At 37.4% G+C, this 13,247-nt stretch overlaps 2 protein-coding genes across 3 annotated transcripts; both read right to left on the bottom strand.

Moving 5' to 3' along the window:
* Nucleotides 1–2,177: 2,177 nt before the first annotated feature.
* LOC121735414 (pre-mRNA-splicing regulator female-lethal(2)D) lies at nt 2,178–6,885 on the bottom strand. 2 transcript variants are annotated; one of them, XM_042126242.1, is made up of 5 exons: nt 6,741–6,885; nt 6,404–6,630; nt 4,207–4,331; nt 3,396–3,723; nt 2,178–3,261 (listed from the first exon to the last, which is right to left on the bottom strand). In XM_042126242.1, the coding sequence occupies exons 2-5, from the start codon at nt 6,591–6,593 to the stop codon at nt 3,008–3,010; spliced, it is 897 nt and encodes a 298-aa protein (XP_041982176.1). In that variant the 5' UTR covers nt 6,594–6,630; nt 6,741–6,885; the 3' UTR covers nt 2,178–3,007. The 2 variants fall into 2 exon arrangements, with proteins under 2 accessions (XP_041982176.1, XP_041982177.1); XM_042126243.1 differs by lacking the exon at nt 6,741–6,885 and having other exon boundaries at nt 6,044–6,496.
* Nucleotides 6,886–8,027: 1,142 nt separating this feature from the next.
* On the bottom strand, nt 8,028–12,874 carry LOC121735681. The gene is made up of 2 exons (XM_042126583.1): nt 11,177–12,874; nt 8,028–8,057 (listed from the first exon to the last, which is right to left on the bottom strand). The coding sequence occupies exons 1-2, from the start codon at nt 12,815–12,817 to the stop codon at nt 8,028–8,030; spliced, it is 1,671 nt and encodes a 556-aa protein (XP_041982517.1). The 5' UTR covers nt 12,818–12,874.
* Between the last annotated feature and the right edge of the window lie 373 nt (nt 12,875–13,247).

Genomic DNA, 13,247 nt, shown 5'->3' with positions numbered 1-13,247 from the left:
CCAAAAAAAACCCATAGTCGATTAAAATAATTTATGTACAGCAAAATAGAGCATAAATAGTAGATTGAAAATGTGCAATTCATTTTTTTCTAAACCATAACCGAAACCGATAATTTGAAAAAATAAATCTGAGATACACAGTATGGTATCTACTTCGAATCAAATAGTTATTTCCTTTGTTTTTGTGATCTTTCTCGTGAAAGCGATGTTGATAGACAATAATGTAAAATTAAATAGAAAAAAAATCGGCCAAGTGCGAGTCGGACTCGCGCACGAAGGGTTCCGTACCGCTATAGAGCGAAAGTAGAGAAAAATTGTTTTTTGTATGGGAGCCCCCCTTAATTATTTATTTTATTTTAATTTTGCGATTAAATATTAAAGTACACACATAATTGAGGATTTCGTAAAAAAATCATGTGTCTACATAATATTAGCCATTATAGATTAGGAGCCAAAAGGGCAAAAATCACGTTTTTTGTATGGGAGCCTCCCTTGATTCTTAATTTTATTTAGTTTTTAGTATCTGTTGTTATAGTGGCATCAGATATACACAATCTGTGAAGATTTCAGAAGTCTAGCTATAGTGGTTCTTAAGTAAGAGTCTGAAGACAGACAGACGGACAGATATCGAAGTCTCAGTAATAGTGGCAATGAGTGGCAGTCTTCCACCGTGCGTTTTTTGCGTAACTTTCTGCTGTGCACTGTAAAACTCTAAAATAAACTGTCACTATATTTTCAATACGACCTGCAAACCTTCAAAGGCCGGCAACGTACTTGCAGGCACGGCTGCAGCTCTTCTAATGTTGCGAGTGTCCATGGGTGACAGTATAGTTGCTTTCCATCAGGTGACCCGTTTGCTCGTTTGCCACCTTATTTTATAAATGATAAAAAAACGACCATATAACCGATATCGTGTACTTAATAATATAATCCTAAAAAAACAGTAGGTACATATTGTATAAAGATTATTTTCTATAATACCAAACTAACATTCTATAGGTACTGTCAGATATAAAAGTGATAAATATTTAAACATTAAATTCATAAATACATAATTACAACACTGTACATCTGTATTAAAAATGTTTTTACTACGTACTAATCGCCACACTTTCGTTTGTAGCATCGCGTCGTCCTGAATATCATATAGATTCCTATAAGGAAAGTCAATTAGTTACGATCGTTTTTAAAGTACTCGGTGATTGTTTAATCCAAAAAGTACATTGTATTTAGAATACAGTATAAGTAGTCTACTATGCCACATATAAATGGTTTCAATCGATTACGGGTTTTTGGTCCATACATTTTTGGGCATTCACCTTTATGAAAATTATCCTTCGAAGGGTGCGACAATACTTTATATGAACTTGGGCGGGGGCGCTGCTGGTAAAGAAGAACTGTCAAATATGTCGTTTTTGTATGTGCCAGCGTTAGTTCCTTTTTTCGCCACCTGCGAAAGCTTTGCCGAGCTTTCTTGGCCGCCATTTGCGGTAGTCAAATTACAACAAATTTTTTTTCAATAATAATTAAATATCGAATAGTTCTTTAAAAATCTATTATAATTCATAATAAGTGTCTGGGTGTCCAATTTTTTACATATTTAGTACTTTCATAATTTAATTGGATGTAGTATGGAATTTGACCTTATATACATCCTTAACATTACTTGTGTGCTTTTAGCTCTTTATATCTTAAGGTGACGCCGCGTTAAAGTAAAATCTGTGTTGGATATGTTTTAGATCGCTTGTTTTCTATGAGAAGCCGACGCGATGGAACAGCAAAAAATGGAAAGGGCGTAAGCGACAAAATGGTTTTTGTCGCGTTATTTATCTGCGAGCTCCCTTAAGCTACGGGCATTGGGCAAATTAAAGTGTATGCTTGAACCAATCTATGTACAAATTTTGTCCTCTGTTGGCAAAATACTAATCCCTTTTTTTACAGAGGTCTTTTTGATTATTTTGTGTTATAAAAGTTGACCAATCGTGTTATGCTATTTTTATTATAGGTAATTCAAAGACATGATGAATGACAATGAACTTTAATTTCTTAGCTTTAGTCATTGCTGAGAAAAATCGATATTGCCAAATTATCAAGGCGTCGCCTTAAACTTAATTATTCCCTGCAGAGCAGCAGTTGGTAATCTTTTAATATGGTACAGTCAAGTTAAAACACTGAAGTGCATGTCAGTAATATGTTTATTAACATAGTTCTAATATATACAATCATTGTATTTTTAAATAGAAACATTTTAGTGTAAAAAATCACATAAATTTATTAAAACATGGCGTTTAATAACATTAGGCTTGGTGTTTGACATTATTGCTACATCAACACTGATTTCATTTTCAATTATACCGTTCTCTTACACTATGCCATCGAACTCAACAAAATATATTATTGTTTCTCTGGTATATCACAAATGATCCACTTTACATAAATAAATTATACAATTGTCATCTTATTGTTTATTCTCGTCAATTAAAATGTCAAGAATCACTGTTCAATTCATTTGCACATCCACCATATCAAACATTAATTTCAGTTTGAATTGTTTTCTTTTACACATTTGACACAATCATCACCAATTCCCATAAACATAATGACACCTCTGTGTTTTGTCTTTTAACATTGTAGTATAAGTATGTTGAAGAACACCTTTTAAGAGTTTTAGCACTCTGTTAACCAAAGGAAGAAAGAAGTTATCAGTTACCACCTCACTATCTGTTATCACAATTTCAATTGTAATATGGTGCACTAGTTAGTAATGAAGTCTGACCACTTATGGTACATTTTGTACATAAATCCGTTGTCATGTCAGCAAAAAAATCACAACACATTCACTTTAAATGTAACATTGTGACTATGATTCACTATGTGCACTCGTGAGAAACAGTATAAGAAGCCAGTTCTAAATATATACCCTGGCAAGTATTAATGTAACACTTGAACGAAGATTCCACAGTATTGAAGATATAGAATAGTTTTTATTGTTTGTGTGCACCGAGTGCTAGTCTGCGTCACCGTTGTGCGTTAGCGGTTCTTCCTCTTCATCATAGTCCAATGATAGCACTGATGCTCTCCGCCTTTTGCCCAAGGGCGAGGCTCCACGTTCCGCAGGTCTCTTCTCAGGTGACGAAGGAGAGGGTGGCCGGTTCCCGTTGATGCCAGCGTGAGATGCTCTCAGTTCCTGCTGTAAGAACAATACCGTGCTCTGCATGCCCTCAACATCCTCGTCCAGTTCTTGAAGGAATTCATCTAGTTCTGAAATTAAAAATTATTAATGACAATAAGATTTGAAATTATTAGCATTGCAAATTACTAGAGTATAAATTTATTACAGCTTTACAAAATAAAATAAAAAACATTGTTTTTCAACATTATAAATTCACACCGACCTGATTGAGACTTTTTCACTTCTTCACTAAAACTTTTTTGCAATGCTAAATCACCTTCCAGCTTTGCTATCCTTCCACTGGATGTCATTTTTCCTAAATCCTCGTTTTCTTGATGAAGCAGTCTGCATTTCGCCATAAGTTTCTTTCCTGTATTCGAGTCGGGTGTAAATTTCCAAGCTGATAATTCATTTTGTGTTTCCTCTAATCTAGCTCTCGTCGATGTTAATTCTTGCTTTAACCTTAAAATGAGCATATTAACTGCTGGGTCTAACAAAGACGGTCTCCCGTTTAAGCTTGCATGTGAGGACTTCAATTCTGCAATTTGACTCTGAAATGGTAGAATTTTTAATGTTTATAGATAACATAACCTGAAGCTCAACTACAACAGAAATTTAGAAAAGCACACAGAGAAATGCTGACATCATATTTTTGGGTTTTGTGATGTCCCAATTGATAAGATTTTTTTGTCAAAATGCTACAAATAATAAAAACTAAGGAATCGTAACTCCCATACTATTTCCGTTTTAAATTTGGTTCCTTTTGATCTGTCATGTAACGTCAGCCTAGTACTGCTCAAGGTCACCTAAATATTGCAAATGTATTGAAATGTGTACCTAAGGTACACTTTTTTGACAAGTATTTTGGAGCATGTTTTTTGATGGAGTTACTTTTCCTTAGTTTTTATTATTCGTAGTCAAAATGTCTATTCTTATGACAGCTTGCCTTTAAGGCGGCTCATATTATAATTGTTATCATTAAGGTAACTAAGTAAGTTGATGTGGTAATATAGGCCATAAAATAGTGTATTTACCACATAGTCCTGTATTTCTTGTTCTTTAGCTGCCAGTCGTCGGACCAACACTTTTTCCCTATGTTGTGACTCAGCATACTGCTGCTTTACCCTATCTTCAATCTCTTTCGCCTTTTCCAAGCTGCCTATATACAATAAAAGGTAATTAGAAACATATTACTTGTAACAAACATATTACAAATCAACAGTCAGCAAAATTTTGGCCAGCAAGAGCCACAAGGTGGCTAAAGAAACTTTTTACAGGCCACAAATTGCCAACTGCTGATAAAAGCAAATTAAGAAGTAAATGTTTCATAAAAGCAAAGACTATTCTAATACAATTGTTTTTAACTCTATGCAGAGAGATTTTTTCTGATTTTGTAGAATAAAAAAAATGTTACACTTGATAAAGGTTTTACAATATTTTTGGCTACTTGATACATAAAAATCGACAATACCTTAACTAAACCTAACAAAATAGCAAAGTAACTTGATCATATTTTACTTGCAAAGAACAACCACTTGTCTAAATACACTAGGCCGAAGTTCGCCATGATCATGTCAGCAATGCGCTACGCAAACAATATAATGCGACGTAATTTCGGCATGGTGTGTCATTGGTAACTTAAAATACATTGCAGGCTTAATCATGCCGAACAGCCGCGGTTTTTCGGCCTAGTGTGTTTAGACATTTAATGTTTCAATGGTAAATCTTTTACAGAACAAATTTTTATGTAGCATATATTTATATCTTTGCAAGAAAAAGTAGTGAGATTTCTGTTAAAACTATATTGATACATTATTGTAGTAATATAGTTTTAGCTATCACTTTTTTGGATCTACCTAGATCTACTAAGACTTCATTGTGTTAAAACCATAATTAATAATTATTATGTCTGTCTTTTATAGCTTCACATTTAATGTAAACTTATAAAACATCTCATTCTTCTTTGTAATGTGCTTATTTCTATTATCTTATAAAACATTCTTGAGATAATGAGAAATAAGAAGAATAAAATAAATAAGGAAGGTTAATAAGTTTAAAGTTTGGACGACAAATACTTTATCAAAACAATTGATCTTTGTTTAATTCATCAAGCCCCATATGGTCACCAGTGACCGAGACAAATAGAAATTCTATTGTGTCGTGTTTTTCCACGATTGATGGGTTATAGGGCTACTACTAACTGAATATTGTAGCAACTTGGAAAAAAACATACAGCCATAAAATACAATATAAATCATCACAGAAAGAAATTCTTAGATTTCGTAAGTTTCACCACATGTGTCAGTGATGTTTTTATGTCTAGTGAATTAGTGATGGAGAGAAAAATACCACATTCAGAGATAAGTTATCCTAAACTTATCAGAAGATTATCAGATTTACCCTCCGTTATACAATTTGTTACTGATTTTATGTGATAAACTGTTAAAACAAAAGTTTAAAATATTAAACTGTTTTCAGATAGTTCACTTACAGATTACACATTAAAAAATAACATTTTATACAGTAATACTGCTTTTTATATGTAACATCATTTGTAATACTTTCTAAAGAAATTATTAGATCCTTTAAGCAGGACAGTCATATTGTACACAATAATATAATCTCCCACTAAAATGTTTACTTCATGCTTAGCTTTGTGTTAATTTGGCAGACATTTTCAATAAGTGGCTTTTACAATGTATCAGACCATCCGTAAGCATGGTGTAAACATTTTTTTGTAACAATACTGCTATGAATAGTACATATTTCACAATAAATTACAATTTAAGAATGTTAACAGTTGCAAAATAGACAGTATTAATTTCAAGTTTATAAAACTATTTTTATTCTATAAACAGAAAATATATTTACTTTCAACAGTAGACAACTTGCAGTGAAGAGATCCGCAATCGGCATATTTGTGAACACTGAACATAAACACTTCTCCACTTGGAGTATCACTGGCCGCTGGCCATCGGACATGATGCACTTCCACTGAACACTCCACTTGCACGGGATCACACAGTTCATTGCCTTTCAACACCTAGATACACCCTGAACCACATTAACAGCTAACATTATGATCACAGCAGTAAAACTAACCGAACAAGTAACATATCACTTATTATAGTTAAAGCATTGTCGATATAGTAACTAACAGTATCGCACATAGTCAACTCGGCGGCCGCAGGGACCGTGACCACTAAGAAGCCGTAACCTTGTCTTAAATACCTTCCAACTGTTTGTTCAATGATTCGAGGTGATCAATGTACAAGTCCTGATTTCTCCACGCGGCACGGAGCGAGTCATTGGCGGACTCGAGCTGCTGAGGGGTCAACAACACTCGCGCCACGTTCGAAGTCCCGCCGCCGGACCCGCCGTCGTTCCTAGACTCGCCATGCCGATCGGGATCTTCGGACATTGCCGTCTCTCAAAATTATATGTAACCACGCTCTTGACTGCAAGTAAAAACAAGTTTTTATATAGTTTTCGACCTCGATCGGTAGCCGTTACCACCTGCCATGACGCACATTACGAGCGTTTTTTTTTACATTTACGTAATACTTACAGCTTTTATCTAGCAAAAAGTACGTATCGGTTTCAACTTTACACAAATTGTTTATAATAATCACTGTTAGCAGTCACTGAAAGAAAATATCGTTAAAAATTAATCGAAAAACTGAGTAGACGCCATTTTATGTCGCTGTCGCAAACTCTGGCGGTGTTGCCAATTTCAATTCATTTTTGCGATAAATAAAAAAAAAAATTGTTGCCATTAATGATAAATAATAAAGTTCTAGACCTTAGTGTTTTGATTTTTGTTTTAGTTAAATATTTTATGTCTGCTTATTGTAAGGTATTAAATAATAATAATCTGACAAAATTAAATTTCGAAAGAAAGTTTTGTTTCAAGTCTTGTAAAAAGGTTTTGTAACTATATTGATAGATTGCGTTAAATAAGCTCTTTTTGCAACAACCAAAGATTTCTACGTCGTTATAATTATTAACATAATTATTTATGAGTAAGCTGTAAGACTGCCTATTTATTATCCCTGGGCCCCGTAACCTGTTGCCAAACAATAGGTCTGTGGGATATGTGTGTGGCAGCCAAAGGAAGATCTTCCGACCGAGCGAGGTGGTATGCTCTCGCCAGATGATCCCGACAACACTGCCAACTCTGTTGCCGATGTGGTGATGCAGGGGATGGAACTTTTCATTCCGACCTCTGTAGTGCCAACTGGCGGCAGATTTCGTCCCTGGTTTGGTTCATCCCCCAAAAAAGCTTCTCGCCGGAAGCAGGAGGCTTACCAATCCTGGGCCAACGCAGTGTCTGCTCCACGATCGAAGGCCTTTGATCGGGTTTGGCATAAAGCGCTGCTATCAAAGCTTCCATCATACGGGCTGCCCGAGAAATTATGTAAGTGGGTCACCAGTTTCTTAGCAGACAGAACAGGGCTGTAGCTACAGTCAGATTTGAGGTAGGGCAGCATTGGTTACAGGTAGGGCAGAAGTACAAAAAAATAATCATAATTTATTGATTTCTTGGGTTTTGGTATTTTTAAGGTTATAATTTTAAGGTAGGGCATTGCCCCCCAATGCCCCCCTCTAGCTACGGCCGTGAGACAGAAGCATAAAGGTCGTAGTGACGGCGAATGCTCGGAAACTCTGTCTGTTAATGCTGGTGTCCCTCAGGGCTGTGTGCTATCGCCTACTCTATTCATACTGCATATCAATGACATGTTACAAACCAACGGCATTCATTGCTATGCGGATGATAGTACAGGTGATGCTGTATATACCGGCTCCCCTAATATTTCTCGGCAAAATATCACTGAGAGTCGAAACGAACTTGTGTCTAAGGTGGAGAATTCATTAGAGAAGGTTTCTGAATGGGGTAGACGTAACTTAGTCCAATTCAACCCCAGTCCCCACCAAGACACAAGTCTGCGCGTTCACCACTAAAAAGTCACCAATGGTCGTTTATCTTCGTTTCGAGTGCACATCTTTAACCATCTCCCCTAGCATTGAGATACTTGGCGTCAACATATCGAGCGAAGTCCAGTTCCGATATCATCTTGAGGGTAAGGCCAAATTAGCCTCGAAGAAGCTTGGTGTTCTTAACAGAGCGAGACAGTACTTCAGCCCGGACCAACGCCTACAACTCTACAAGGCGCTGGTTCGGCCTCATATGGAATATTGTTCTCATCTCTGGGCAGGGGCGCCAAAATACCAACTGCTCCCTCTGGATCGTATCCAACGAAGGGCTGCTCGAATTGTTGACTGCCATAGTGTTTCAAACAGCTTGGACCCCCTGGAATTACGCCGAGATGTAGCTTCACTCTGCATCCTCTATCGGTTGTATCACGGGGAGTGCTCTAAGGAATTGTTCGGAATCATACCACCTGCAACTTTTCGCTATCGTCCCACGCGAAAAAAATACCATCCTCATCACCTTGATGAGTGGCAGTCTTCCACAGTGCGTTTTTCGCGTAACTTTCTGCCGCGCACTGTAAAACTCTGGAATGAACTGTCACCAGCAGTATTTCCGGACTGATACGACCTGCAAACCTTCAAGAAAAGAGCGTATTCCCTCTTAAAAGGCCGGCAACGCACCTGCAGCTCTTCTGATGTTGCGAGTGTCCATGGGCGACGGTAGTTGCTTACCATCAGGTGACCCGTTTGCTCGTTTGCCCCCTTATTTAATAAAAAAAAATGCTCGGTCAGGCCGAAGCCCGCGTGATACATTTCAGCTGTCGTATATTTACCGACGCACTTAGAAAACTTTGATAGTGCGATGCAGGAATGTTAGGCGAATAATTGTGGGTACCGCCACATCACTCCCCCCCGAAGACCGGAGGTCGAATCTTGAAGTCTTGTCGCTTGAGTCACCAGTGCCAAGTGAGTTCCAGTGAGTCGGAACTGTTGCAGTGAGTCCCAGTGAGTCGGAACTGTAAGCTGCTGCACGGGATCCAATGAGTCGGATAGCTGCCGTGCGGGGCCGATGCTACGTGCTGACCAGGAGAGATGAGCTCTGCTTGCTGACCGGTCGGTGTAGTGTAGGGTTGCCATCCGTCCGGATTTCCCCGAATTTGTCCTAGTTTGAAGGGCGTCCGGGGTGCGTCCGGCCGGGTTTATGAAAAGTGTCCGGTTGAAATCCAGACACTTGATAAGAAAATTTAACTTTTAAGTCATGCAGCAATAAACGAAAGATAAAAACTCGCTAAGCGTATACACGGTTTCTTGCACGGACTTGAGTTAGTCAGATTTTTACAAATTCTTGTTGGAAAAGCAAAAATTGTCAAGACGTTATCGTAAATACTGTTTAAGAGGTGTCCGGGGAAATAACCACATTTCGGCCAAATATCCGGGAATTTTGTCGTGCCTGACCGGCGAAGGGAATTTGGGTGATAGTGTAGTGAGAAAGCCCGATGATGCCGATGCGGAGTCCGCCCAGGCCGCGGTACATTGCGGCTAGTGGACGAGGTACCCGATGAGGCGATGCTGGCTGGCGCGGTGCGGAGGGGCGGGGAGTGACGATGATGAAGGAGGCGTGTTCTGTCGCGGGTCACCAATGTGGGATATGTGTGTGGCAGCCAAAGGAAGATCTTCCGACCGAGCGAGGTGGTATGCTCGGTCAGGCCGAAGCCCGCGTGATACATTTCAGCTGTCGTATATTTACCGACGCACTTAGAAAACTTTGATAGTGCGATGCAGGAATGTTAGGCGAATTGTGGGTACCGCCACAGGTCCATTATAAATTGAATATATTCAATTTATAATGGACCTGTGGCGGTACCTTTATATACTGTCTTTGGGTAGCTAACAGTCTAGACCAGGGGCTCCCAAACTTATTTTGTCTACTGCCCTTTTTGAGAAAAAATATGTTTTAGCGCCCCCATTGCATTGTTTCAATTAAAATAGCTCAATGATTTTATATTAATTATCGTTTTCATGTCAAAAAATATGTTCAAATGTTGTTTATTATGATTTTATGAACGCTATTTACGCATCCACATCCGCTGACATTATCTTTCTTTTTAACCCCCGACAAAAAAGAGGGGTGTTATAAGTTTGACGTGTCTGTCTGTCTGTCTGTTTGTCTGTGTGTGTATCTGTCCGTGGCATCGTAGCGTCCAAACGGGTGGACCGATTTTGATCTAGTTTTTTTTGTTTAAGAACTGACATGATCGAGAGTGTTCTTAGCTATAATTCATCATCATCAGCCTGCTCAGTGCTGGACAATCAGGGTTTATCTGGTTCATGAAAGGCCGTTAGCAACTTGTAGTCGTTTGATGGGTTTTATATTTCATTCTAGTTGTAAATATATAATATACGTATACACATAATAATAGAAAGTTGACCTGGTGTTGCAGCATCACCTGGTAATCAATAGGATATCCAACTCCTCGCCAACTTAGAGCAGAGGTTTCGTGTTTGGGCTCATTTTGATTGCGACAACCAGTAAGAAGTAGATAAACACTAAATATTTACATGCTGCTGCTCGGCCTCATCGAAAAGGACATTGATAAATGGTAATCATGAGAATATGATTCTGTTGATAGGAATTAATATTCTGCACTATAAACAACACAAGTTTAAAAAGTATGAAATAAAATTAAATTAAGAAATTTAAAAGAACCCCCGCCAAACAACTTTAAAAAGTAATGAAATAATATTTACTGTCTTCAAGTTCAAATAATTCCTAACTTTTTTATAATTATTATTATTATTATTATTATTATTTGTATTTTTTAAATTTTCTTTTCTCCCTTGTGGGGTAGCTACTGCAGTTGCGGGCTTGTGGCCAAACAACTGCAAGTAAATGTGAAATTAAGTGATGGATAAGAATTTTCGGACAATTCGGCATGTATTTAAGATGACTGCTTTCTGTAAGATTATGTATGTAAGTGGATGTATATTAAGTGTTTTGAGTGATATGTGTAGTGTCTTAGGTATGATGCCTGTGGTTGAGATGATGATTGGTATGATTTTAACTGTGCTTACTCTCCATTGCGCTTTTAGTTCTATTGACAAGTCTGTGTATTTTGTGAGTTTGGTTATGTGTGTACTAGTGAGGTTGTGTGAGTTAGGTATGGCGACATCTACGAGGTAGACGGTTTTGCTATGTTTGTCGTGAAGTGTGATGTCAGGTCTATTGTGATGTACGGTCTTGTCTGTCAGTATTGTCCTGTCCCAGTATAGTTTATAGTCGGGTGATTCTAGTAGTATTTGTGGTGTGTATTTGTAGTATGGTATTTTTTCTGGGATGAGGTTGTGTTTGTGTGCGAGTATCTGATGTATGATTGCTGCTACTTGGTCGTGTCTGTGTTTGTAGTCTGTCTGTGTGATGGATGAGCAGGCACCTGTAATATGCTGTATTGTTTCTGGTTGCTTATGGCAGTGGCGACAGTGGTCGCTGCTCACGTTACGGTCTCTAATAATATGCTTTCTATAGTTCTTTGTATCTATTACCTGATCTTGTATTGCGAGCATAAATCCTTCCGTCTCAGGGAACAGCTCCCCTTGCTTTAACCATGCGTTTGACGCTATTTTGTCAACGGCGTTGTTGGTAAGGTCAAGACGGTGCCGGCCATGTAGTGATTTTTGTGCCCATGCTTCGATTTTTTGCTGTTTTGTGTAAGTTTTTATAGTTTTTGCTTTATCAGCTAGTGCCAGTGGTGTGTAAGTGTCAGCATGACAAATAGCAAGGTGGAGTGTTTTTGTGTGTGCGTGGTTGTAAAAGAATGTTCTGAGTAGTGTTAATTGTCTATTGTGTAAATTTAAAATGTCGATGAGACCCCTACCGCCCTCTATTTTTGGTAAAATTAATCGTTGAAAGCAGGCTCTTGGGTGGTGCTTTCTATATTTTGTCATAGTTGTGTTTATTAATCTTTGTAAAGTTTTTAATTCTGTTAGGTTCCAGCGTATTACACCAAAGGAGTATGTGAGTATAGGTATGGCATATGTATTGATCGCTTTAATTGTGTTTTTTGCGTTCAGATGTGTGTGTAGTATTTTATGTAGCCTTGCTTTGAATTTCTGTTTGAGTAGATTTTTAGTTTCTTTATGATGTATTTGCTGTGATTGGTAGAAGCCTAGGTATTTGTATCCCTCTAATGGGTCAACTGGATCAATTATTTCGTCATTGTTAAGTTTATACTGTATATTATGTTCTATTTTACCTTTATTTATCGATTGTATTTTACATTTATCTATCCCAAACTCCATTTTTATGTCATTAGAAAAAGATTGTGTACGGTCAGCAAGAGCGTGTAAGTGGTTTAGTGTGTTTGCAAAAATTTTGATGTCATCCATATAGAGAAGATGTGAAAGTGATGTATGGTGTGAATCATATTTGATCTTAAATCCGTAGTCATTTTGGTTAAGTATAAAAGAAAGAGGGTTAAGGGCAAGGCAAAACCAAAGAGGACTTAAAGAGTCTCCTTGGAATATACCTCTCTTTATGTAAATGAAGTCAGTTTCAATAGCTTTAGTCGAGTCAAAAATTTTCAATTTGGTGTGCCAATTGGGCATAATTATTTCTAGACAATTTATTATTACGGGATTAATTTTATAATGTTTTAAAATATAAATAAGCCAGGAGTGTGGTACAGAATCGAAAGCTTTCTTATAATCTATATACATTGTATATATATTACGTTTCTGTTTAAGAGCCTGCTGTGAAATTACGGAGTCTATTATGAGTTGTTCCTTGCACCCTTGGCTAAACTTACGGCATCCTTTCTGCTCTTCAGCTAGAATATTATGTTCATTTATATGTGTATATATTAAATTGCTTATGCATGCTGTTATAATCTTGTAGATATTTTGCAGACAGGTTATAGGCCTATATTTTGCGGGGTTTGAAGTATCCGAATTATCTTTTGCTAGCATGTAAGTTATACCCTGTGTAATAAATGATGGTATTGTGTCTGGCGATTTAATGAATGAATTTATGTGCTTGAGTAGTATTGTATGTGTGGATGTAAATTTTTTAAACCAGTAATTATGTATGTGATCAGATCCGGTTGCTTTCCAATTATGCGTTTTACTTATAACTGCTTTCATATTTTCG

The sequence above is a fragment of the Aricia agestis genome, chromosome 17, assembly GCF_905147365.1.
Source record: "Aricia agestis chromosome 17, ilAriAges1.1, whole genome shotgun sequence".
NCBI classification, from domain to species: Eukaryota; Metazoa; Arthropoda; class Insecta; order Lepidoptera; family Lycaenidae; genus Aricia; species Aricia agestis.
This window is presented reverse-complemented; position numbering and strand designations above follow the sequence as displayed.

What these genes read in the sequence shown, in the direction of transcription:
- LOC121735414 (XM_042126242.1), bottom strand. Translation starts at nt 6,593, where the DNA reads ATGTCCGAAGATCCCGATCGGCATGGCGAGTCTAGGAACGACGGCGGG. An exon ending in ATTGAACAAACAGTTGGAAG is followed by an intron (nt 4,332 to 6,403) that starts GTATTTAAGACA and finishes TATTGTATATAG; the next exon opens with GCAGCTTGGAAAAGGCGAAA. An exon ending in AAGAAATACAGGACTATGTG is followed by an intron (nt 3,724 to 4,206) that starts GTAAATACACTA and finishes CTACCATTTCAG; the next exon opens with AGTCAAATTGCAGAATTGAA.
- LOC121735681 (XM_042126583.1), bottom strand. Translation starts at nt 12,817, where the DNA reads ATGTATATAGATTATAAGAAAGCTTTCGATTCTGTACCACACTCCTGG. An exon ending in AACTAAAAGCGCAATGGAGA is followed by an intron (nt 8,058 to 11,176) that starts GTAAGCACAGTT and finishes TACCCCATTCAG; the next exon opens with AAACCTTCTCTAATGAATTC.